This window comes from Hemitrygon akajei, chromosome 3 (assembly GCF_048418815.1).
Source record: "Hemitrygon akajei chromosome 3, sHemAka1.3, whole genome shotgun sequence".
Lineage (NCBI taxonomy): Eukaryota > Metazoa > Chordata > Chondrichthyes > Myliobatiformes > Dasyatidae > Hemitrygon > Hemitrygon akajei.
The window spans coordinates 54,494,098-54,516,409 of record NC_133126.1 but is presented as its reverse complement, the minus strand read 5'-3'; the positions used below and the strand labels follow the sequence as shown (position 1 = coordinate 54,516,409).

Genomic DNA, 22,312 nt, shown 5'->3' with positions numbered 1-22,312 from the left:
TGCAGGACAAGCTTTTCACTGTATCTTAGTACACATGACAATAATAAAACCAAACCATCAATCCCACACCCAACCCCAGCCCAAAAATAGTGTGGGGAACTCTTTTTATCTACCAAGATGACAAACGCTTGACCCTTAATTTAAAATCTTGCTATACTGTTTGCTTTGATGAAGGCATTACACACTAACAATCGGGAGAATGTAAGAGACTATCTGAAGACTAGACATTTCACTGGGTAACAACCACTGGCACAAGAACTAAATTAATTGGTAATAATACAAGTGAAACTGACAGAATGAGAATGCTTGTATGAACAATATTAAGCTAACTGTCAAACATGCAGCTTTGTGTAAGGTGCTCTACATATTGCTATGCTATTGGCGAAGGAAAAGATCAAAACTACCACTTGGTCTGTGCCAACAAAACTTCAATTTTTCTCTTTCCACAGATCAGCTCCACCTGAAGCCTTACTGTTGTTTGCTTTGAAATGAACAAGTTATACTTTACTAAGTTTTTCAAACTTATGTCAATTAATGAGGTATATTAATACGAAACCACTTCAGCCATTCTAGCCATGTCCAATCAAAGTTCAAAGCAAATTTATTATCAAAGTACATGTATGTCACCATACACAACCCGAAGATTCACTTGTTTGTGGGCACACACAGTAAATCCAAGAAATGCAACAGAATTAATGGAAGACCACACCCAACAGGATGGACAAACAACCAACGTGCAAAAGGCAACAAACTGTGCAAATACAGAAGAAAATAAATAATAAATATTCAGAACATGAGATGAAGAACCTTGAAATGAGTCCACAGGTAATGGGAACAGTCCAGTAATGGGGCAAGAGAACATGAGTGAACTTACACCCTCTGGTTCAACAGCCTGATGGGTAAGGGGTAATTACTATTCTTCAACCTGGAGGTGTGGGTCGTGAGGCTCCTATATCTCCCTCCAGCTGGGACTAGTGAGAAGAGAAAACCTGGATGGTGGAGGTCTTTGATGATGGATGCTGTTTTCCTGTGACAGTCCTCCATGTAGATGTGCTCATTGGTGGAGAAAGCTTTACCCATGACAAACTGGACCGTATCCACTACTTTCTGTAGTACTTACCATTCAAGAGCATTGGTGTTTCCATACCAGGCCATGATGCAACCAGTCAATATACTCTCCACCACACATCTAAAGAAGTTTGTCAAAGTTTTAGATTTCACGTTAAAGCTTCGCAAACTTCTTTTCTTAAGGAAGTAGAGGTGCCTTCTTCATAGTGGCACTTACTTGCTGGACCCAAGACAGATCCCTGAAATGATAACACTGAGTAATTTAAAGTTGCTGACCCTCTCCATCTCTGATCCCACGATGAGGACTGGCACATGGGCCTTCGGTTTCCTCCTTCTAAAGTCAATAATCAGCTCCTTAGTCTTGCTGACATTGAGTGAGCGGTTGTTTCTGTGGCACCATTCAGCCAAATTTTCCATCCCCTTCCTATACGCTGATTTGGCCAACAGCAGTGGTGTTATCAGCAAACTTAAATATGGATAAATATTTCAGTCCGATAAATTCACAAAATTCATCTCTTGCCTTACTGAAGATGAAACAAGCGTTCCTCTGATTGCTTTCGAAAGATATAACTTTTCATTATACATCAGCCATGTAAATTAAACACTGGTTCCAGATGCATGTCTCTAATTAGAAGCTGCAGTGTAAGTAAGCTAACAATTTCATGATGAGAACGTAAAATTTCAATAAGCTAATTAACTGCTCACTTTTATGGATACTGCACCCAAGGGACAATACACTGTTATTACAAAGGAACTAATTCTGCCAATCCTCAGTCTCAATGTTCAGGCCACATGTGATTTTCAAACTGTTAATACTGTGGACATCAGCAAAAGTATTAAAATAAGGGCTGCCTCTGAGCACATAATGCATCAGCAAACCTCAGGATTTCAGAACATAATACACAGCCTTAAAAATTAGAGCCAGATTATTCATAAGTACAACATTTCTTCCCCTCTCTTCATTAAAAATAGGCATTGAACGGTAGCTCAGATCAGCGATCAACAGATTTCTGCTGGACTATGATACATAGTTTCTGCTGGATTTTAGTACACCATGGAATGGACCCAAGGGAAGTGGATGGCGTTAAGATACAGATCACCCATAATTTCACCAAATGGCAACACAGCCACAATTTCCAGAACAGTGAATAAATGAGGCAAGTTCGTAAAAATGAGTACCAGCAAATAAAAAAAAGTAGGAAGTGAGTTGACTGTTGATTTAAAATACAAATCACAAAAGATTTTAAGTTAATAAATAATTATGTGTACCATTTGATGCTTTGTCTGAATCATATATTCCAGAACTACGCCTGGTGCGCCTTCGAGGAAGACCTGGAGAAAGCAGACATCAAAACAAACAATTAGAAAAATATAATTAATCTATTTTGAATGTTTTCATACACAAAAAAAACTACACACATTTGTCTTTGCCAGTTGAAAAGCATCATACAAAATCTATTTAAGAACATTTGAAGGTTGAACATTATTAATTGATAGCAGTTTGTCAAGAAGACCAACAATGAAACAAATAATGACTATTTGCATCTGTAGAGTTTTACCCAATTGTTTATGACATTGAACCAATTTACAAGGTGGGGGAAGGAGGTGGTAAAATGGAATTTGAAGTATATAATACAATTACTGCTACCTCCATCAGCTTACTTACACTGCAATTTCCAATTAGATATTGAGTAATGATACACAAGATAAACACAAGACAACTGAAAGTTTTAGAGGGTAGACTGCCACTTAATAATTTATACCTTCCACTCCATTCAGAAGAGGTGAAGATTCAGATGCATTACTCCGCACACTTCTGGTTCCACCTTTCCCCTCGGTGCCTGGAGTCCTGGATAAACTCCGCTGAGAATTGGCAGTTGGTGTGGATTTCAAACTAGGACGACCACGTTTTGATTTACTTTGCTTATCATCATCTTTTTTTTCATCCTTTTCACGATCCTGTTTACTCTGCAAATAAGCAAATGGATTTTTCTGTGTAATAAGACATTTCAAGATGTGTCAGAGAAGAGTTGTCAACTTAAATATAATAATGAGCTACAAAAAAATTAAAACAGCTAAGGAAAATCTTGGTCATGGAAATTAATTTTAATCAGTATCTAAAGGAAGGCAGAGACGTATGGGAAGGGAATATGACAAGTTAAAAAATGGTCAACTGAACACAAGCCAAATCACAATGGGAAAAACCCAGTCTCCTGCTCCAACTGCTGAAAGTGCTATTTTCAACACTTAGAATAGGTTACATTTAATATCTATTTTGAAGTGAACTTGCAAAACTATATTTTATAATTATATAATAGCTGAGATAAATGGAGTGCAAGCTCCTTTCAGCTCCTCATCTAACTGAAGCACAGAATGGGCCAGAAGGATTGATTTTGTAAATTCTCAGAGAAGAAAGGCCAAGATAATTCAACACAGTAAAAATATATTGTTTTGTATTGCTAACAACAACACCCATTGAACATGTAGCGACATTAATTTACTTCCTTTTGTCAACACATATAAATATTCTTCATAATGCAGCACAGAATTAGGCCAAACACGAGGAAATCTGCAGATGCTGGAAATTCAAACAACAACACACACAAAATGCTGGTGGAACACAGCAGGCCAGGCAGCATCTATAGGGAGAAGCGCTGTCAACGTTTCGGGCCGAGACCCTTCGTCAGAATTAGATCACATGGTTGTATTAGAATACGATTTACCTTCAATTTTCTTCTGTGCTTCCCCTTTGGAGCACCTCTTTCTGAAGGCCAGATAATTCGATCACCCTTTACCCATTCATCATACCTGAATGTTAAAAGGTACATTAAACTTTCAGAACCATACAATTAAGATTAATACAATTATTAAGACTAATACTTAGAAGTGATTACATCTAACCATTTAAATTATATTTTCACATTTAATGTAAATAAATTCGAAGGAAGAAACTAGAATAAACTAAAACTAAACATAAAAAATGGTTTTACACCAACAGGGACAAATAACGAACAAGCAATTTCTTAATACAAGCAAAAAAAAGCCACTTAGAATCACAAGAGAAATAGAACAGCAGCATTGAAATAATAATCTGTCATGGACTCCAAGGTAAAAAGAAATAAGAGACATCAAAACTATCCTTTCTGGTCAGTGGTTTTTTTATGGTTTTTTTTCTGATCCACTTTATATGTGAAAAGATTTTGTTATCTGAATACATTTGGCTTCACTTAAATGCTTTTGTAATAAATTTGAGTTCAACTTCTCTTTTTGTTTTGAATCCCTTTTTTTTGTTTGCTCACCTATTCACAATATCCACCTTTCAAGATGCTGATGCACTACAAATCATATGCATTGCAATTCTTACTAAGCATGACAAATACATTCATTTTAGTCTGTGTAGGAAGAAACACAGAACAGTTCAGATGTTTGTACATTTGACATATAGATGCAGTAAAGAGATTTAAGCAGTGCAAAATGATTGGAAAGGAATATCAGCTCAGAAATTGACAATGTTAGAAGTCAAAAGCCTCAGGTCAGGCAAAACAAAGTTTTCTGTAAGCTAGCCAGAATGTAACTTTCTAAGTGAGAAAGATCTGGAAAACTCATTTTAAAACTCCATTATGCTGTTTAAGCTTTCATGTATTTCAGATATGGACAGTCACATTTTAAAGAACCACGCTGTTAGAATATGTGCTGGAGGATTTGAGAATATTCAAATCTTGGTCAGATTCAATTTATTGCAAGTAACAGATTTCCAGCTTCAGAATTTGAGGTTCCAATCCACACATTTGCAACTTACAACTTCCATCTAATCTCAATAAATAATTACACTGAAAACCTTCACTCCAATATCAAACAAGATGAATTCCACAGTTGCTGGAAATCTAAGCAACACACACAAAATACTGGAGGAACTCGGCAGGTCAGGCAGCATCTATGGAAGAGTACATTCAACCTGATGAAGGGTCTTGGCCTGAAACATCAACTATACTCTTTTCCATAGATGTTGCCTGGTCTGCTGATTTCCTCCAGCATTTTGTTTAGATCATTCCAATATCTACGGGATCAGTCCAATATGTATTCAGCAAAAGATTACACAAATGTGATTGACCTTTTCCAGATTCTAAAGAGGCAAGACAAATAAAAATGAAATTTAAAAAATAAAAAATATGATAGTTTACATGTTGTGCTGTGACTGTAGGTAAAAGCTGCTTAAATTTAGTAGCTGTTCATCTAAGACCACTTCTAAAAAATGAATAGTTTTAAGATATAATCTGCTACCTAAGTGGCAGTTGTTAAATTGAAAGCTGTGCTTCAATTAAATTTGACAGGTTGCAGTTCAACACTCAGGCTGAATGCAATATTGCTGGATTTGTATTACCTACTTAAATTAAAATATACTCATTCAGACACTGATCCAAACTCAAAGTTTCAAGTATTGAATTTTTGAAGTTAAGATTGTGAACTTGAGACTTCAGTGCTATTAGTCTACTGGCAAACAATAACTGCTGCAAGAATAGAAGTAGAAGACCTATTTCAACATCTCAGCTTCATACTTGGTAATGCACCTTAAAGAACTTGGCTAATAGCCATGTCAAGGAACACACACAAGATCAAAATGATGCAAATGGAATATAAAACTATATTACTGCCAAGATGCACTTGCTGATGCATTGTGTGCATTTTCATTACTCAAAAGCCATGACATAGCATGTGAAAAGAATTATGATCAAATAAAAAGTCATAATGGTGCCAAACCTGCCAATAACATGGCAAAATAATAATTTTGACTGTATTTTCCTCCATAGATGCTGCCTGACCTGCTGATCTCTTCCAGATTCCCAGCATCAACAGAATCCTTTGTGTTTCTAAGCATTTACAAGACTGCTTTGAATCGGTGGATTGGAACAATTCAGCAGGAATTGATGCATCTTCAGATTTGAACGAGTATGTCACTTCATCAAGACCCACATGGATAAGTGTGTGTCTTTGAGAACACAGAGATCTTCCCAAACTAGAAGCCCTGGATGAACCAGGATATTCGCATTCTGTCAAGGGCCAGATCTCTGGTGTTCACAAGTGATGCAAAACCTTGAAGGGAGTCCAGGGACAACCTATGGAAGGTCATCATGAGAACAAAAAGGCAATTCCATGTGAAATTAGACACAAAGGAGTGTATAACAGCTGGGGCAGGGGTGCACGCCTTTACTTCCTATAAGAGCAAACCTAACAGCATAAATTACAGTGATCCTTCACTTCCTCATAGCTTAAAACCTTTCATGCACACTTTGAAAGGGAGAATAATACTACATCTGTGCAAATTCCCAAGCTTCTGGAAATCCTGTAATCTCTGTCTCAAGGCTGACGTCAGGACATCCTTCAAAAGGGTGAACCCTTACAAAGGGATCAGGTCCTGATAGTATACTTGGCTGTGTGCTGAAACCCTGTGCCAATCAACTGGCTGAGTGTGTTAAAGGCCATGTTCAACCTCTCACTGTTGCAATCAGGAGGTTCTCATCTGCTTCAAAGGACATCCATCATGCCGATGCCCAAGAAGTGCAGGGCGCACTGCATGAACAACTACTGACCAGTAGCAATCACATCAACTGTGATGACATGCATTGAGGGGCTGGGTAATGGCCAGAATTTATTCCAGCCTCAGCAAGAACCTGAACCCACTGCAGTTTGGCTCTGCTACAACAAGTCCACAGTGGATGCAGTCTCACTGGCCCTCCACTCAGCACCTAGATAACAGCATATATTCATCATCAAGGTGTTGTACTGATTACAGATCTGCGTTCAACACCATCATCTCCTCAGTACTAATTTAAAAGTTTTAAAACCAGGGCCCCTGAGCAACTGGATCATCGACCTCCTCTTCGAGAGACCACAGCCAACATGGATCAATTGTAAGATCTCCTTATTGACAATCAATACAGGTGCACATCAAGAATGCATGCTTAGCCAGCCCACTGCTATACTCTGTCTGCACTCATAACTGTGTGGCTAGGCACAGCTCAAACACTACCTATAAATTCATCAATGATACCACTGGTGTTAGCAGAATCACAAATGATGATAAGGAGTGTTGGGGTTAATTCGGGACTGCCATTACAGGTCAGGAGTGGCTCACGTAACACACATAATGTTAGGAGGCTGGAATGCGAGGGAGGGGGAGCGAAACTGGGGACCCCGCTACATCGAAACTACTAGTGTCACGCGATTCAGTAAACAAAAGAAACAGGTAACTCGTGAGCATATGGCTGCAGGCCAATAAGATGGACACAAGTGCCCGATATTACCTAATATGTAACGGGGAGTTGTGCTGGGGGGAAAAGGGGTATAAATAAGAGCAGATTGTAAGGGGAAAACAGAACGCCTTCTCCAGCGACTCCGTGGATTCGCTGTGCCAGTTACGAATTCTGCAATAAAGCCACGTTTTGTAATATTCCGGTGTAAGTTGTCTCTCTTCCTAAACGAACACAGGGCAGAATTTCAAGCCCAACATTTGGTGACCCCGACGTGGGGAGGGAGAGACAACACAGGCTGGCGGGTCCGACGGCAGACAACTTGCGGCCGCAAGCTCGACTAAGGTCAGGAAGTGCCTGTTATATCAAAGACTTCCACTAGGTAGTTAAATCACTGAGTTAGATCTTGTCTGCTGACGGACCCTCACCAACCCCAAATTACCCTGGGAGAGATCATTCCCGGTGCAGAATCGTGACTGGTAAGTACTAACTCTTATCTGTTTTTAGGAAGATTCTCCGCCCGTGGAAAAGTCTTCTGAGTGAGGGTACCCGCCGCCCACGATGGGCATAAAAGTCTCAGGAGTGAGGAGAATTAAGTCGCGGGACACCGTAGTACACAGGGATACTGACGGCGCCTACCTTAGACTGGTTGTTAAGAGGAGAAATCTCCCACGCGAAGGTCAGGTTTTGAAAGGCGACCGTCCCACATTTGATCCTCTCTGTGTACTAGGGAGCCATGGAGCACTTCAATTTCGAGTTACCAAAACTCAGACATTGGTGTGTTGAGTAACAGAGTATATGAGAGTTTTTAGAAATATGGTAAAATTGATAACTGTGCGAGTTCAATAATCTAACAGTGAGCAGCCGCAGGGGTCGGACACCATCAAGGTAGGAGTGGAAGTGTTCCTCCGAGGCCCGGGGAAGCTCACCTGGAACAGAAAACGGTGGCATGGTCCATACCCTGTCGCCGAGGTCTCCAACAGGGCATTAAAAGGTAAGAAGGGAGGGGGACAATAACTGGCATCATTTTCTACTGGCTAAATAAGACCTCTGGCAAGTGGGGAGCGTTTCTGGGACAGTCGGCTCTAGGACTGTCTATTTAAATTGCTATCTTTATCACGTGTGGTTGTTGTTGCATACCCTGTATTAGGACCCTAGTCATCCGGACTATAGATCGAGCCTTGACTGGAAAGAATGGACCTCCACCGGCGTACCAGGCACCCTTGTTCCCGGTGGAAGGGGAGGACACGGCCCTCCCGGAAAGCGGACGCGCTATGGGAGGACACGGACTGAAATGGACCATGGCAAGGGGGGGATTGTGAATCTGTTCTTGAATAAGTTTTCTGAAATGTTGCATGCTACTTGTAAAAATTGCGGATGTTTAGGGAACCCCTACCCATATTTTGTGACCCTAGGTCGGACAAATCAGGATAAGCAAATAGGGAGGACACGCCAAAGAGTGCCGGGGGACGCTCACCTCTCTGCCTGATCCCGGCAGCCGCGGAAAAGATTGTAAGGGATGTGGGGATGTGGCCTCTGGGAGGCCAAGGGAGGGAGTGTTGGGGTTAATTCGGGACTGCCATTACAGGTCAGGAGTGGCTCACGTAACACACATAATGTTAGGAGGCTGGAATGCGAGGGAGGGGGAGCGAAACTGGGGACCCCGCTACATCGAAACTACTAGTGTCACGCGATTCAGTAAACAAAAGAAACAGGTAACTCGTGAGCATATGGCTGCAGGCCAATAAGATGGACACAAGTGCCCGATATTACCTAATATGTAACGGGGAGTTGTGCTGGGGGGAAAAGGGGTATAAATAAGAGCAGATTGTAAGGGGAAAACAGAACGCCTTCTCCAGCGACTCCGTGGATTCGCTGTGCCAGTTACGAATTCTGCAATAAAGCCACGTTTTGTAATATTCCGGTGTAAGTTGTCTCTCTTCCTAAACGAACACAGGGCAGAATTTCAAGCCCAACAGGAGGCATACAGAAGTGAGATAGATCAGCTTGTTCAAAAGTATCACAACAACTCACACTCAACAACAGCAAAACCGGGGGACTGTACACAGAGTTCAGGAAAGAGAAGTTGGAAGAACACAAGTTGGGAAAGGTCAGCTGCAAGTTTATGGGCATCAACATGCCAGCGGATCTATCCTGGGTGATGATATTCTATTATGATGATCTATCATGTTGACCTATTCTTTCTCCACACTGAGGCAATCATGAAAAAGGCATGGCAGGTACACTAATTCCTTATGAATTTGAAGACTTATGACAGATCAAAGACTCTTGCAAATTTCTACAGAGGAAAGCATTCTGACTGGTTGGATCACTGGCTGGTATAGAAATACCATTGTGCAAGATCAAAAGAGTTTGCAGAAGGTCTTAGACCTAGCCATTTCTAGCATGGGCACAAGCCTCACCACCATCAAGAACATCTTCAAGGGGCAGTGCCTCAAAAAGGCAATACCCATAATTAAAGGACCCAACTATCCAGGACATTCCCCTACAATCAGGGAAGAGGTAAAGGAACATGAAAACCCACATTCAACTTCTTAAGAACAGTTTCTTCCTCCCAGCCATCAAATTTCTGATTCTGAATGGTCCATGAATCCATGAACACTACCTTGTTATTCCTCTTTTGCACTTCTTTTGGGCAACTTATAGTAACTTCTATGTCTTGCACAATACAACAAATTGCACAGTACGTCAGTGATAATAAACATGATTCTGATCAGGATTGAATTCCAATTCTAAAGACGATCACCTCACATTTTTCCACGTTATATTCTATCTGCCATATCTTGGCCACACACTCTGCTTGTTCATATGACCTGTAGTTTCTTCACATACTCCTCTGGACTTGTAATCTCATCTAGTTAGCATCATCAGGAAAATTGAAAATATGACATTTGGTCATCTCAGCAAAATAGTTAATATTGATTGAGAATAGATGGAACCAAAGCACCAGACCCTGCAGTCCTTCACAAGTCAAGACCAGAAAAATCTCAAGTCCACAATTTGCTTTCCATCCAGTGTCAATGCTCCGTCCAAGCCAGTGTGTTTGCCCCAATTCTATTAATTTGTTTGGGGTGACATTTGTAATAAACATTCAGTGACCACATTATTAGGTACCTCCTGTCAGCTTGAACCACTCCTGGCCATTCTCCTCTGACCTCTCTCATTAATAAGGTGTTTTTGCCCACAGAAATGCCACACTGGGTGATTCTTTTTACTGCATCTTATATGGCAAATAACGTGGATTCATTTTAAGGCTTTCCATTTAATTTTATACATTTAAAAAAAAGATCTGGAAGCTTTCTGACATTTGTTCATAACTTCCCCAGGATATTAAGTTGTTTATTTTTCCTTTCACTTTCTATCATTAGAGACTTCAGAGTTTTCATACGAGGGGGAAAAAGCACAGACATAACCTTCAAAGTAAATTTGCTGGTAATTCAATTTCTGGCCATACTTCTACAAGCTCCATAATAGCAGCAGAGATATTTATAGGTTAACCAAGTAAGTTTTAAAACAGAGACCAATGTTGTGTTTTAAGAAAATTTCCACTTAGTCCTTAATGTAACAATATAGAAATAAATTAATTGTAATAACTTTTTAACCAGTTATATTACCTTGTATTCCAACCATAGTAATGCACCAAATAGACCACCTCCCCGTCGTCAACTTCAGAATTTCTAATATTGGCTTCATAGATTTTCTGATTTTTCCCACGCCCATATTTTACTTTAACTTTTGTTCCAGAAGGGAATCGTTCAAATTCATTATCTTCCTCTTCATCTTCCTCCTCTTCTTCTTCTTCCTCCTCTTCCTCCTCTCCTTCATTGTCATCTTCCTCCTCGTCCCCATCTTCCTCCTCATCATCATCGCCATCTTTTTTATTTTCATCTGCTTCTCTACTTAATGAAAAAGGGAGAAAATTATGAACAAAAATGTGACTTTGCACATTTGCCAAATGTATTTGTAGATCTCCACAATCATAAAATTATTACACGTGCTACTGTTCTGCAAAACAATTGGCTCAGCATCAAAGAACGCAGGTTTATTCAGAGAACGTGGAAGATCTCAGGCTGATGGACTGCCGCGAATTTGTTTGCATCCTATCATATTTCTTGACCAATGCCATGACAGATTTATTAGTCAGTTACCTTGCTTTAAAAGATTGTGCTGTGAGCAAATTGTTTGCCACATATCCCTGCACAGAAGGAGAAACTCGAGGCGAGGGAAATGTTTTTGGGCATCCTTACCTTGTGAAAGGCAACAAAAAGACCAAAGTTTTTAGTTTTAAGATCATTCACAACAGCCTTTAAGTTTAAAAAAGTTCTTGTCCACTTCCAGTAGGTGTGCAAGAAAATTTAAGCAACAAGATTATATTTTACAAATACACAAGTAGCTCATATTTTCTTGAATACTACCTCTGAACAAAGCACTTTAAAAATAATCTTTTGAACAAAGTATACTTCCCCATAAACACATATATTTACATTTAAATTGCAAAAGAACAAGATTTAATGTGACACATACTTGTCTTGTCTATTCCCATGGTCTTCTTCCCTGTCTTCATTATCTTCCTCTCTTTCCTCAGATTTCTTCTCAGGTTCATCTTTCTTATTCTTCTCTGCTCTATTTTTGGACGTGGATGTACTTTTCTGCTGTGCTGCATCCATTTCTTTCTCTTGTTTTTTCAAGTCTTCCTTAGAGTCTTTATTTTCTTTATTGTTTTCCTCATTCAACATTTCTTCCTTAGTCGGTTCTTTGATTTCTTTTTTAGCAGGTGTAGTATTTCTCCTTCGGCCCTAAAGGTGAGTAGTTTATTAAAATTCAATACAATTAATTCACCAATTCATAAAATGAAAAGTCAATTTTGTAACTTACTGGTACATTTCAACAGAAATTTAATGAATAAACCTACTTCACTATTTTGTGGCAAGTTCCACAATCCTTTTAACAACAGACTTGCCAAACTGTTGCTGTATCAGTATTCCATGACACTTTTAATTCACCCTTAAAATAAATATTACACTGTGGAATAATATAGTTTGCAGTGAATCTATGAAGGGAGTACTGGAATTGAGATTCCAGTTAAATGGATGCTAACCATTTGGAAAACAAATGTTCAAATACTTGTTGTAATTCAGTGTCAATAATTCAATGTATGAAAATAAGATCTACAAGATAATGTTCTGGCAGAAATTAATGCATGGCTATCAGATAAGAGACTAGTTACCTGACTGAACTGCAAAACGTCAGGGTAAGTTCACCATTTGTGGTCCAAGGAATTAGCTGCTGCTTGCACATAGCCTTACAAACAGCTTTTTGGAAGAAAATATAAAATAAAACAATTCCTCTCTCATGTAAACTCAGCCAGCCCATCCTGGGCACAAGCCACCCCAACAAGAAAGGACACCTTCAAAAGGTGATGCATCAAAAAGACAGCATGCATCATCAAGGACCTCCATCGCCATCTTCTCTTCACTACCAGCAAGGAGGAGATACAGGAGGCTAAAGACACACACTCAACATATCAGGAACAGCTTCTTCCCCTCCACCATCAGACATCTTAATGGCCAATGAAGCAGCGAACACTAGAACATAGAAAACCTACAGCACAATACAGGCCCTTCAGTCCACAAAGTTGTGCCAAATATGTCCCTACCTTAGAAATTACTAGGCTTACCTATAACCCTCTATCTTACTAAGCTCCATCTACCTATCTAAAAGCCTCTTAAAAGACCCTATTGTATTCACCTCCACCACAGTTGTCGGCAACCCATCCCACACACTCACCATTCTCTGAGTAAAGAACTTACCCGACATCTCCTCTGTACCTACTCCCCAGCACCTTAAACCTGTGTCTTCTTCCGGCAACCATTTCAGCCTTGGGGGAAAAGCCTCTGACTATCCACATGATCAATGCCTCTCATCATCTTGTACACCTCTATCAGGTCACCTCTCATCCTCCTTCACTCCAAGAAGAAAAGGCTGACTTCACTCAACCTATTCTCATAAGGCATACTCCCCAATCCAAGCAACATTCTTGTAAATCTCCACTGCACCCTTTCTATGACTTCCACATCCTTCCTGTAGTGAGGCAACCAGAACTGAGCACAGTACTCCAAGTGGGGTCTGACCAGGGTCCTAAATAGCTGCAACATTACCTCTCGGCTCCTAAGTTCAATTCCACGATTGATGAAGGTCAATACACCTTCTTAACAACAGAGTCAACCTGCACAGATGCCTTAAGCATCTTATGGACTTGGACCCCAAGATCCCTCTGAACCTCCACACTGCCAAGAGTCTTACCATTAATATTATATTCTGTCATCATATTTGACCTGCCAAAACGAACCAGCTCACACTTACCTGGGTTGAACTCCATCTGCCACTTCTCAGCCCAGTTTTGCATCTTATCAATGTCCCGCTGTAACCTTTGACAGCCCTCCACACTATCCACAACATCTCCAACCTTTGTGTCATCAGCAAACTTACTAACCCATCCCTCCACTTCCTCATCCAGGTCATTTATAAATATCACAAAGAGTAAGTAAGGGTCCCAGAACAGATCCCTGAGACACTCCACTGCTGACCGACCTCTATGCAAAATATGACCTGTCTACAACCAATATTTTTCCCTCTCTTTTTGCACTATTTACGTAATTTAATTTTTATATACATATCATTGTAATTTATATTTTTATTATATACTGCAAAGTACTGCAGCTGTAAAATACCAAATTTCATGACATATGCCAGTGATATTAAACCTGATTCTGCTTCTGCTATCAAATAATTCATTAGAATCATCAACTTGAAACGCTAACACTACTGCTCTTTTTTTTAAAAAAAACAGGTGCTGATGCATCTGGGCATTTGCAGTATCTGCAGATTTTTGTAATTATTTTATATTACATGAGACATGAGACATTTTAACCATGCCTTGTGCATGGAATTCATACAAGAAGAAATGCAACCTCAAAAAGGTATAGAGGAGAAACAGTGTTTGTGGACTGCTATTCTAGCAAACAAATTGGGAAGGGAGAGTGGAAAACTGGGAAGTATCGCATTTGTTGTTGCATCACTGCCTTTAAAAGGAAATGAGCAAGACCATTCATTTTTAGTGGAAACCTCCAAAATTACAATATCATTTATTCTCTGTGCCAAACCTGTAATCCCAGCTATCCTCTTTGCTGTGTATTGAATATTTAAGTAGTCTTGTAAATATATTGTTTGATTACGCATTCTTGTTCATTTCAATAATTCGTAACTGATTATATGTAAAAATACGTGAACTGCATACGCCATACTTTACCATGTTTAAGACAGACCTACTGAGGATGAGCGACAGCTTACCAGTGGTTCCCAAAGCAAAAAATACACCTAATTACTGAATTTTACCCCAACTAAATTATGGTAAATGATCACCACAAACAATGAAGAGGAGAAGGAAGGCGAGGCTGACTTGAGGGTCGAAGTGTGTGGGTGTGATACAAATTCCAACTGAGGTCTAAGTATGTTTGAGGAGGAGTGGTCAGAGAGGGGTCAAGACACGTTCGAGATGGAGTCTAGACATGCGAAATGGAGAAAAATCAGAGTGACGGAGTTTTACACCAGGCCAATTTGGAAAGTTTGGGCACGGGCCCCAATGTGGCGGCGGGATCCAGCCCCAGAGCATATTGATGCGACAGGGCTCCGGTCTTTAAGGAAGGAATGGCTTGATGTTTGGATGATTTAAACGCCAGGCTGAATGGATTGAAAAGGCAGGGTGTTGGGACCGGAGGTGAGGGTTAGCCAGTTCTGCTCACTGCTCTGCGTTTCGTATCTACGGACTCCATTGCTTTCTGAATGCTGTTTGATGCTTTTATTGTTTTTAACAATTTGTCCCCCCCCCCCCCGTGCATTGCGTGTTTGTGGGTCTTTTTTAAAATAGGTTCTTTTTGGGTTTCTTGTTTTGTGGCTGCTTTTAAGGAGATGAATCTCAAGGTTGTATAATGTATACATACATTGATAATAAATGTACTTTGAACTTTAATATGTGAGCTCCTTGCTTCAAGTAAAACCTGAAGTTAGTCTCATATTTTGGGCTCTCATGTCTTCCTTACAATTAGTTTAATGTTTTGAAGTTAAAAACCATACCAGTAGTGACAACGTACTTTAAAATGAACCGAAGACTGTTACCGACTTGTTGAAACGCACCAAGGAACAGCAAGTAACAGCTGCATGTGCAGAGACAATCAAGTTTTTTGTAAAAGGCAGTAAACTAAAGAATCCATTGGTTCAGAAAGAGTGAGCACTGGGCAATAGTAATCATTAAAAAAAGCAGAATTGACTGACTACTTTGGAAAGATTGATATGTTAGATTACACAACAGATAATAGATTTTATATACTGAGTAAATTGAGTCGTATTCTGAAGCAAATGAAACCGCCAATTGGAAACTAGTACCAGTTTTGCCGAGTGTACTGTATTTGAAGGCATACAGTTTGCTTCAAAGTTTGACTGCTCCAAACCAACCAGCAAAAATGAGCTTTGCTGATATTGTCAGAGTACTGCAGGAACATTTAAGACCAAAGCCATTCTTGCTTACAGAATGCTTTAGGTTTCATAAGCAGAATCAAAAAGAAGGGGAGCCCATTTCAGGTTACGTGGCTGAATTGAAGCAATTGTCTGAGCATTGTCAGTTCGATAACAGGCTTAATGATGAACTGAGAGATGATTTAGTTTGTGGAACCTTACAACTGAAGCACAACTTACATTTAAAAGAGCAGTTGAAATCACTGTATCAATGGGAACAGCAGAAGAAAATTGCAACATCTTAACAGAAACTGGCCTGGCTGAACAAATTGTGTTACCATTGTGGCAGTGGCTTACATACACAAGACCAATACAGGTTTAATGGCAAAACCTACAGAAAATGCAACAAAGTTGGACACATAAATAGCGCATGTCAGGCAGACAAAAATAAATGGACTGCACAGGGATGAGGAAAAGATACAAAGTCAAGTTGCAGTTTCAACAAGAACAATAATCTGCACACTGTGATAATCTGATAATGATGAGGGTGACACAGGAATGTGCAGCCTTAATAAATAACAGTGTGAAAATTAAAACTACACAATGTGGCTTAAAATTAATTAAAATAGAATTAGACATTGTTTCAGTTATTCCACAAAATCAGTTTGAACAGCATTACAAAGATATTGAACTGAAGCCTGTACATAGCAAACTTCGACTTCTACTCGAGAAAAGATAACTCCAGTGGGAATGACATAAATAAAAGTGGAATACAACAACCAGCAAGCCACATTGAGCATCTTGTATGTAGTAAAAAAGGAGGGCCAGCATTGTGGGGATGTGAATGACTGAGACAACTACAACTTGATTAGAGATTAGATTTGCTGCTGCTGCGAGGTCCGGGTCTCTGCTGGTAAGAAGAGGCCCCCAGTCCTCGGGGTCGCGTTGCTGATGGCCGTTGGCGGGGCCGTCTTAATACGCTTGGCAGAGGATAGTGCTCGGAGAAGCTGTTACGGAGGGGATGGTTGGAGGATCGGAGGTTCAACAGACTCAGAGTCCGCTGCGGTCAGGTCGCTTTTGGTGTGTGCTGTGTCTGCGAGGCTGAGTCGGGCGCCGCCGTGGAAGTCCATAGCAGGGGTATTCCCTTCTGCCGCCGGCATGGAATGACGAGTCAATCGGGGACCCCGAGGACTTTTGGAAACTGTGTGGTGGTTTCTTTCGAACTTATAGCCTTTCAACATCTTTGGACTATTTTTACTGTGCCCATGGTCTGTTTTTTTTTAATCAATTATGCCATTGTTTGCACTGCTGTAACTACAAACCCCATTTCCAGAAAAGGTGAGATATTTTCCAAAATGCAATAAAAACAAAAAATCTGTGATATGTTAATTCACGTGAACCTTTATTTAACTGACAAAAGTACAAAGAAAAGATTGGGGTTTGTATATGTTGTAAATATGTGGTTTTATGTAGGTATTGTAGCTTTAGTTTTTGGTCTTGTTTGTCTGGTGGGCTTGGAGCTCCTTTCCGGGGAACACGCTAAGATGGTAGCGTGATATTAATACGCAGCAGCCTCTCCAGACTCTGGATTGGGGATTGCCAAACGTTACGTGGACTTTCTGGTGTAGTCTGTTTTGTGATATCATTCTGGAGGAACTTTGTCTCATTTTTTAACTGCATTGCATTTGTGGTTTTTAAATGACAATAAACTGAATCTGAATCTGAGATGCATGCCACATTCCCTGTAATAGAGACTGAAAGCAAATTTAGATACTAAATGATGTTACAACTGTTGCCATGCTATGCACCATGAACCATTGCCCAATAGAGGCCAAACAGGTATTAGTGGCAACCTCTGTTCCTCTGGCTAGAAAGCATTTTGGAATCGGGGAAAGTGACATAAAAAGTGGTCCGATTACAACAGTTTTTGCAGTTAACATATCTGAGAAAGCTTGTGATATATTAATCAGGCAGTTACTCGCAAAATGTGGCTAGGTTTTAAGCTGGAAGGAAGTTCAACAAGCTTCAGGAAAGTTGCAATCATTCATCTTTTGTGAGTATAAAGAACTATAATATACTCTGCATGCATTAAAGTTAGTGCATGAATTTCAAGTGGAAGACAATAAGCTGCTTGTAAAAGTAGATGCAAAGACCAAAGCCCAGCTGTATGAGTGAAAGGCCAAAAAGAAAGGAGTCAATGGAGATATGAAAACAGAGGATTCATCAGATCATGTTGTGGATGAGAAAACCAAGAGGAGAGATCAGATCCTTAAGGGAACAATAAAAGGATTAGCAAGGGAATACTCCAGTGAACTAAATGCACCTTCCCAAAGATCAAGATGCATATCCCAGAAAGAAGAAAACGGAAGGCAAGAAAAGAAAGACAAGAAGTTGAAAAGGAGGAAAGAGATAGAACAAACATGATTGAGAAAGAAAATGGCCTGAAAGACAGAAGGAATGTGAGGAAGGAAAAAGAGAGAGAAAGAAGCTGGAGCCAGAAGAGAAACAAGGATTAAAGTAGATCCAGAGAGAAAAGCAGAGAAAAGGACAAGAAAGGTGGCTACTGCTGTCAGAATTACTTCCTGAAGTCTCAGTCAGCTCCTACAGTCACCGAGGAGGTTGCAGAACCTGAGATTCTTTCACAGCCATAATTCTCACTTGCCAAGCAGAGTGATCACCTTTGTCAAGGAAAGACATTATTCCACAAGAATAAGAAATCCTCCACAGTGATTAAATCTTTTGGCTTGAATGGGACAATCTGGATGCAGCATATATTAGTTGCATGATATAATACACAGTGTATGTAGTTGAGATGCATCTTCTATTAAGGAGGAGTTTATAGCTAAGCAGGGAGGAGCGTTGAGTATTTAATACTTAAGTAAGATTCAAAACTATATATTGTTTGATTAAGCATTCTTGTTTGTTTTAATAATTCGTTATACGTACACCACGAACCATTGCCCAACAGAGGACAAACAGGTATTGATGCCAACCTGTTTAGCTGAATGGTGTCATAACAACAAACTCTCACTCAATGTCAGCAAGACCAAAGAACTAATTGTGGACTTCAGGAGAGGGAAGCCAGAGATCCATCAGCCAGTCCTCATCAGTGGATCAGAGGAGGAGAGGGTCAGCAACTTTAAATTCCTGGCTGTCACTATCTCAGTGGACCTTTCCTGGACCCTCATTTAAATGAAATTGCAAATAAAGCATGACAGGACTCTACATCCATAGAAGGCTGCGGAGATTTGGAACAACAGCAAAAACTTTGATGAACTTCTACAGACGTGTAATGGAAAGCTGACTGAGACTGCATATATTACAGCCTGGTATAGGAACAGCAATGCTTGTGAATGGAAAATCCTACAAAAGGTAATGGATTCAACCCAATATACCACGGGTAAAACACTCCCAATCATTGAGCACATCTACATGAAACGCCGTTGTAGGAAAGCAGAAACTATCAAATTCCTCACCACTCAAGCCATGCCCTTTTCCTCACAGCTGCCATCAGGCAGAAGGTACAAGAGCCTCAGTACTTGCACCACCAGGTTCAAGAACAGTTACTACCGCTCAACCATCAGACTCATAGCCAGCTGGTGGTGCAGTGGCATCAGCGTTGGACTTCGGAAGCGAAGGCTCCCAAGTTCAAACCCAGTTAGCCCCCCCACCCCCCGGGCACGCTTTCCATCCATGCTGGGTTGGGCGCCAAGCTAGCCACTTGGCCTTGTGAAAAATAAGGGTCGAGTCAGGAATGTTCATACCGTGACCCAGTTAATCCGAAAGGAGACCAATCCTGACACTATGCGCCAGACAAGAATGTCTGACTGCCTGGTGTGACAAGCAATGAAATGAAATCAGACTCATGAACAAAAGAGGATAATTATGCTCAACTAGTAAGATGTTCCTACAACCAATAATTTTACTTTAAGGACTCTTTATTTTGTCAGTTTGCGCTCCCATTATTTATTGTTATTTATTTATAGTTGCATTTCAATAGGTTGTTGTATTCTATACTCTTGCTCTCTTATTGATTCTATTTACAGTTACCGTTCCATAAATTTGTTGAGTATGTCCTCAATTTTACTTTGAATTTTGATATATAAAAATACGTGACTTGTGTACATCATCATGCAACCACATGATACGGGTGCGCCTCACAAAGTAAAACAACAAATTAGACACATTTCCGACTCCTGTGTCTTCCTTTGAATTAATTTAATGTTTTGAAGTTACAAAACATAACACTCTTCATTGGGGAATCCTACAATTGCTGACTTGGTGGATATGGATGACATTGTGATTGGCCTCAGTATAAACAGATTATAATGATGTCAGGAATAAAGAATCATTTAAGTGAAAAGAAATTATCCTTCTCCTCAATTAAGCTCATGGAAAATGTAATAATTCAATTTGTTATTTGTATCACCTGTGGTTTCCTCCCATCTCAGAATTCCTCTCAACTTAGATGAAGTTTAAATTATAATGATGATTTCATTGGATGTACATATGTATGTATCTTAAAAACAGCTAATTATTTTTGCTCTTCCAATTTTATCAGTTATAATGTACTGCATGCAATTTTTGTTAAAATAAGAATTTTTTCTGAACTTTTAAAATCCAACTTTGATTTAGATTAGAAAATACAGCAGAATGTGAGAACACTTTCAATTGGCTAATTGCACAGTGAACAAAAGAGTGTACTCTGCAATTCCAAAGGAAGCTTGATTCTTTAATGTTGTATTTTATTTATGAAGAATTAAGTAGCCCACAGATTCCTAACCTGAAAACTCAACACCAGGACTGTCTTTCAGCTGTCCAGATGAACCTACTTACTGTATGGCATTGCTACCCGAACTGCAGTTAGCTGCAATTATCTGCCAAGAGAAAACAATTTTACAAAGATTCTGAGCTCCATGAACAGATCAATATATTAGAAGGGGGAATCAGCAAATCAGAAAACTACCAGATCAGTGGAAGTGCACACCTCCATTAAATCAATAACTTTGGAATGCTGGCAGGCTACAGCAGTTACAGCTGTAAATATCAAAGGCTCACTTCATACCTGTTCTAATACATCTTCAAGGCTCTCATACAGTTATTGTATCAGCCTCTAGTCGGCACCAAAGGACTGCTTTAGAAATGAAAAGCATACTCTCCCATTTCCTGTGCAGCTTTAAAAGCATCAGCTTGTCCTGTTCCTTTTCCCGCCTAACCTTGCCAATACTGTGAAAATATTGCAGCAATCACCAATCAAAAGCATTGAGCATGTGTGCAGCAATGTCTTCTCAGAGGCGAATGAATCTCTAAATTTCTTTGCTTCTGACAGTGGAGGAGACCAAATCATTAAATGTATCAAAGTCAGTGTCATGCAGGTAAGAAACAGACTCTTCAGCCGAAGTGGTCTCTGCCAACTAAGATACCCAGTTACACTAATCCCATTTTCCGGCATTTAACACAAACCCTTATTTCTTCTCTATCCATCTGTCTATTCAAGTGCTTTTTAACTCTGTGATTATACTTGTCTATAACAGCTCCTCTGGCAACATATTTCATTTACCCACCATGCTTTGTGTGAAAGATCTGTCCCTCATATCTCCCTGAAGGTTTTATAAGACTAGAAGAGATCTGAACCTAAGCCTAAGACATTAGGCCATTTGGTCCATCAAGTCTGCTCATGGTTGATTTATTATTCCAGACAACCCCAATAGGCAGACTGCAGGCCAGATCCGGACCGCGAGAACCAAATGTCTGGACCACACCAACCCATTGGCACTTACATAAACGCACCTGTCATAACATGTAAATAAAGCGCACGCTGCTCCAATTTATTTTAACCTCATCCCCCACCGTACACTTGACCTACACCCCCGTAGAGTGCGCGATCTACTGCTTTCCGGTCAAAGCTGAACCTTTTGGAGAGAGACATTCATGGGAGAAAGTTGCACTTCCCACGTCTGCGGGAGCATTGTGAGAAGAATGAAATGCAGGAGGATCCAGTGATGAAGGACTTTGTGACGAGCCTGGCAGAAAACTTCAGGGAACGATTTGAAAGCTCCGCTAAACTCTCAGGTGACATCCTCCTCTTCCTGAGACAGCCGTTCTGCCTTTCGGCTGATGGCCAGTGGACTGCAGAGGCCAAAAGGCTGGTGCCTTCCATAGATGAGGCAACTCTTCAGATGGAGGTCTTGGAAATGGGAACATCTGATTTGCTCAAAGCACAAGTGAGTGACTTTTAGATCAACGTGGTTCCCCAAGCTCAATTCAAAAACACACGAGAGCTATTGCAATGCTCCTACTCACACTGTTCCCTCCACGTACATACATGAGTCATTGTTTTCTTCAATGAACTCTATCAAGAACCAGGACAGAAACAGACTCTCCAATGCACATCTTGGCCAGTGCCTCAGGATTGCCTCAACGGAATACAGGCCCAACATCAGAAGCATTGCCTCATCCCGTCG

The 22,312-nt window shown here is 40.2% G+C and overlaps 1 protein-coding gene across 5 annotated transcripts in view; it reads right to left on the bottom strand.

Annotated features, from left to right (window-relative positions):
* Positions 1-22,312, bottom strand: part of arid4a (AT-rich interactive domain 4A) — a 124,903-nt gene that overhangs the window by 12,594 nt on the left and 89,997 nt on the right. For 4 of the 5 annotated variants that reach the window (XM_073039932.1, XM_073039931.1, XM_073039933.1 and 1 more), the window contains 5 exons: positions 11,862-12,133; positions 10,952-11,236; positions 3,792-3,876; positions 2,832-3,036; positions 2,338-2,400 (listed from right to left, as the gene is read on the bottom strand). In XM_073039932.1, coding sequence (XP_072896033.1) covers positions 2,338-2,400; positions 2,832-3,036; positions 3,792-3,876; positions 10,952-11,236; positions 11,862-12,133 — 910 coding nt within the window. The remainder of the gene's footprint in view (positions 1-2,337; positions 2,401-2,831; positions 3,037-3,791; positions 3,877-10,951; positions 11,237-11,861; positions 12,134-22,312) is intronic. The other variant, XM_073039930.1, reaches the window with a different exon arrangement.